The sequence below is a fragment of the Pan paniscus genome, chromosome 16 (assembly GCF_029289425.2).
Source record: "Pan paniscus chromosome 16, NHGRI_mPanPan1-v2.0_pri, whole genome shotgun sequence".
NCBI lineage: Eukaryota > Metazoa > Chordata > Mammalia > Primates > Hominidae > Pan > Pan paniscus.
This window is the reverse complement of record NC_073265.2, coordinates 46,105,303-46,110,027: the sequence shown is the minus strand read 5'-3', so window position 1 is coordinate 46,110,027 and position 4,725 is coordinate 46,105,303. Positions and strand designations below refer to the sequence as shown.

The window sequence follows — 4,725 nt, the reverse complement described above, 5'->3', positions numbered from 1 at the left end:
AACCATAGCTGATGAGCTAAAAAAAAAAAAAAAAAAAGAAAAGAAATCACAAAAAAAATCATAATGTCTTAAGAAAGTTTACAATTTTGTATTGGGCCACATTCAAAGCCATCCTGGGCTGCATGCAGCCTGTGGGGCTGCAGGTTGGAAAAGCTTGGTCTAGGTTGTTCAGATCTTTTATTTTCTTACTTATATTCTGTCTAGATGTTCTAACCATTATTAATAGTAGGGTATTGAAGTTTCCAAATAATATTGTAGAATTCTCTATTTCTCTCTTTAATTCTGTCAGTATTTGTTTCATATATTTTTGAGTTATTTTGTTTGGTGCAAATATATGCATAATTTTTATATCTTCTTGGTGAGTTGACCCTTTTATCAATACATAATCACCTTCTTTTTCTCTTGTAGCAGTTTTTGGCTTTAAGTCCAAAGTATAGCCATTCCCACTCTTTTTTGTTACTATTTGCATGGAATATCTTTTTTCATTCTGTATTAGTTTCCTAGGGGCACTGTAACAAAGTTTTGCAAATAGGGTGCCTTAAAACAACATAAATTTATCTCTTACAGTTCTGGATGCCTATAGTTATAAATCAAAGTGTTGACAGGATCATGCTGTTTCTGAAGCCTCTGTGGCAGGATCCTTTCTTGCCTCTTCCAGCTTTTGGTGGTCCTAGGAATTCCTTGGCTGATAGCTGCATAACTTCAATCTCTGCCTCCTTCTTCACGTCTTTCTTCCCTGTGTCTCTTCTCCTCTTCTCTCTCTCTTTTTCTTCTAAAATCTTGTTTTTATTTTATTTTATGTTTTTTAGAGACAGGGCCTCACTCTGTTGCCCAGGCTGGAGTGCAGTGATAGAATTATGGCTCACTGCAGCCTCAATCTCCTGGGCACAAACAATCCTCCCACCTGAGCCTGTCAAACAGTTGGGAGTACAGGTACATGCCACCACCCTTGGCTAATTGTGTGTGTGTGTGTGTGGGCGTGTGTGTGTGTGCGCATGTGTAGAGACAGGGTCTAACTATGTTGCCCAGGCTGGTCTTGAACTCCTATGTTGCCCTGGCTGGTCTTGAACTCCTGGCCTCAAGTGATCCTCCTGCTGTGGCCTCCCAAAGTGCTGGGATCACAAGTGCGAGGCACTATGCCCAGCCTTCTCCTCCTCTTATAAGCACACCAGTCATATTGATTTAGGGCCCATCCTAATGACCTCATCTTAATTTGATTATGTGTGCAAAGACCCTATTTCCAAATAAGGTCACATTCACAGGTGCTGGGTGTTAGGACTTTAATATATCTTTTAGAGGGACATAATTTAACCCAAATACCATCCTTTCACTCAAACGATTTGTGTCTTTGGATCTAAACTCAGTCTCTTGTGGATAGCATATAGTTGCCTCATTTTTAAAAACACACTGTGCTGGGGCCGGGCACAGTGGCTCACACCTGTAATCCCAGCACTTTGGGATGCTGAGGTGGGTGGATCACAAGGTCAAGAGATCGAAATAATCCTGGCCAACGTGGTGAAATCCCATCTCTACTAAAAATACAGAAATTAGCTGGGCGTGGTGGTGTGCGCCTGTAGTTCCAGCTATTCGGGAGGCTGAGGCAGAAGAATCGCTTGAACTCGGGAGGCAGAGATTGCAGTGAGCCGAGACTGCACCACTGCACTCCAGCCTGGTGACAGAGCGAGACTCCATCTCAAAAAACAAACAAACAAACAAACAAAAAACCAAAAACACATCGTGCTAATTTTTCTGCCTTTTGATTTGAAAGTTTAATCTATTTACATAAAGTAATAACTGATAAGAAAGTACTACTTAAGCCATTTTGCTCTTTGTTTTCTGTATGTCTTTTAAAAAATTCTTAACCTTTGTGTAAATACTACCAGAGCAAGACTTTTCTAAAATGTCAAAAAACAACAGGTGTTGGTGAGGATGCAGAGAAAAGGGAAACTCATACACTGCTGGTGGGAATGCAAACCAGTACAACTTCTGTGGAAAACGATATGGAGACTCTCAAAGAACTAAAAGCAGAACCATCATTCCATCCAGCAATCCCACCACTGGTCATCTACCCAAAGGTAAATAAATAATTGTATCAAAGACACACCCGCACCCATATGTTTATCACAGCACTATTCCCAATAGCAAAGATATGGAATCAACCTAAGTGTCTATCCACAGATGATTGGACAAAGAAAATATGGTATATGTATACCATGGAATACCACTCAGCCATTAAGAAAAAGAATGAAATCATGTTTTTTGTAGCAACATGGTTGGAACTGGAGGCCGTTATCTTCAGTGAAATAACTCCGAAATGGAAAGTCAAATACCACATGTTCTCACCCATAGGTGGGAGCCAAACAATGTGTACACATGGACATGGAGTGTGGAACAATAGACACTGGAGACTTGGAAAGGTGGGAGGGTTCGAGGGGGGTAAGGAATGTACAATTGTACCTTTTGGGCACAATTGTAGACTATCTGGGTGATGGGGACACTGAAAGCCCAGACTTCACCACTACATGATACGTTCATGCAACAAAACTGCACTTGTACCCCCTAAATCTATAAAAATAAAAAAAATACTTTTCTAAAAGAACTTTTAAAGACACCTGGTTTAAGCAAGTACAATTTAGTTAACTATGCAGTTTTAGCATACTACTAATTAAGTATAATTCATAATAATAGCAAAAATATACATGATACCTAGAGTTAACAGTGTTAACTCTAAATGTTTGGTCATGATACCATTATGAAGGCTTCAAAAAGGAAAATTTATCATATGCTTTATTCTAAATTCCATATTTTTCTATCAGCTCTTCGGCTTTAGAAATAAAGGCACTCATCATATCTTCCTCTGACAATCCTTTTTGGGGGTTCTGTGCTTCCCATTTGGCCTTGCCTTTTAATTCTAGCATTTCTGAACACTCAATATTAATGTTTCCAATTACAGCTTGTTTGTAAAGCCCATACAGTTCTTTCAGTTCTTCATCATCTGGTCTTGTTTTCAGCTTCCTCACATCTTCTGTGACCATGTCAAAATCAGCCTGCAGGGACATGGTGGCGGCAGCTGGGCTGTTGCTGCTCTCCAGGCACTCCTTCTGTATGTCTTATACCATTTTTGTTCCTCATTTCCTCCATTACTGCCTTCTTTTGTATTCCATTGATTTTTTTTTTGTAGTGTATCATTTAATACCCTTCTAATTTTCTTGACCATTTTTTAGAGACAGGTTCTTGCTCTGTTGCCCAGGCTGCAGTGCAGTGGCATGATCATGGCTTACTGCAGCCTCAAACTCCGCTATTTTCTTATCAGTATGTTGAAAATCTATTTTATCCTGGCTAACGCAGTGAAACCCTGTCTCTACTAAAAATAAAAAATAAAAAAAATAGCCGGGCGTGGTGGCGTGTGCCTGTAGTCCCAGCTACTCGGGAGGCTGAGGCAGGAGAATGGCGTGAACCCAGGAAGCGGAGCTTGCAGTGAGCCAAGATCGTGCCACTGCACTCCAGCCTGGGCGACAGAGTGAGACTCCGTCTCAAAAAATAAATAAAAATAAAAATTAAAAAAATTTTAAGTGGTTACCACAGAGGTTACAATCAACATCATAAATTTATAACAACCTAGTTTAAATTGATCCAAATTTAGCTTTGATAGCATACAAAAATCTCTGCTCTATACAGCGCTGCCCATACTTTATGTTGTGATTGTCACAAATTATATCTTTATATGTTGTGTGCCCATTAACAAAAATATATAAGATTTTTTCTTACTTTTTTTTTATTTAAGCACCAAGCACAGGAGAAGCAAGGATACAAGAATTTTTATGTATTTATCTCCTAAATCATGTGGGAAATAAAAAAAGGAGTTATAAACTAAAAATACAATAACACTGAGTTTTATATTTATTTATATAGTTACCTTTACTGGAGTTCTTTATATGGCTTCTTCATATGGTTTCCAATTTTTGTCTTCATTTCAGCCTAAAGGAATCTCATTTAGTATATTTTTGTAGAGCAGTTTCCCTAGGAACAAACTTTCTTAGCTTTTGTTTATCTGGAAATATCTTAATTTCTCTCTCCTTTTTGAAGGACAGTTTTGTGTTTCTGGATTCTTGGTTGACATAAAAGAAAAAGAGAAGGGGGGAGAGGAGGAAAAGGGCCAGGGAGAGATTGAGAGAGAGAGAGAAAGAAAAGGGAAAAAAGGAAGAAAAGATATCTCTTAGTCGGCTCTGTATTGGAGCACTCCTTCAATGTTTAGACAGGCTGTAGCCTTCATTTCCTGCTTGCATTGAACCTAGAGATCAGCCAGAAGTGGAAGCTGATCTTCCACATAGATCTTCTCAGGTCTTTTCCAGCATGTGTTCTACCTTGGGTATGCACATGGCTTTCTAAGTTCCCCAATGTATGTGGACACTTTTGAATGCCTAATTTTCCAAAGAAACTGTCTCCCTGTCTTTTCCTTCCAGGCTTTCAGCATATCTATAGTTTGCCTCAATTGTAATTTTTTTGTTCCAGGTGTAGCATGTTGTTTATTGGTCTTATAATGTTTGCAAGGAATACTCTCTGCATAGCCACTTTTCTCCCATGAGTAAGTCTGAGTTAGGTGAAACAAAGGCAAGCTCCTTGTGTCAGTCCTTCAGGTAGCTTTCAGACAGGTTAGAAAAGACAAACACGATTCTTTGTGACTATGATCTGCTCTTTTATCTCTGGAGCCAGAGTGCAGGGTCC

General features: G+C 39.1%; 1 protein-coding gene across 1 annotated transcript; it reads right to left on the bottom strand.

The window, feature by feature from the left end:
• Positions 1–2,792: 2,792 nt before the first annotated feature.
• Positions 2,793–3,059, bottom strand: LOC100973838 (acyl-CoA-binding domain-containing protein 7-like). Its single transcript, XM_008953202.3, has one exon. The coding sequence runs from the start codon at positions 3,057–3,059 to the stop codon at positions 2,793–2,795; it is 267 nt and encodes an 88-aa protein (XP_008951450.1).
• Between the last annotated feature and the right edge of the window lie 1,666 nt (positions 3,060–4,725).

Coding starts and splice junctions, on each gene's coding strand:
- LOC100973838 (XM_008953202.3), bottom strand. CDS start 3,059: ATGTCCCTGCAGGCTGATTTTGACATGGTCACAGAAGATGTGAGGAAG.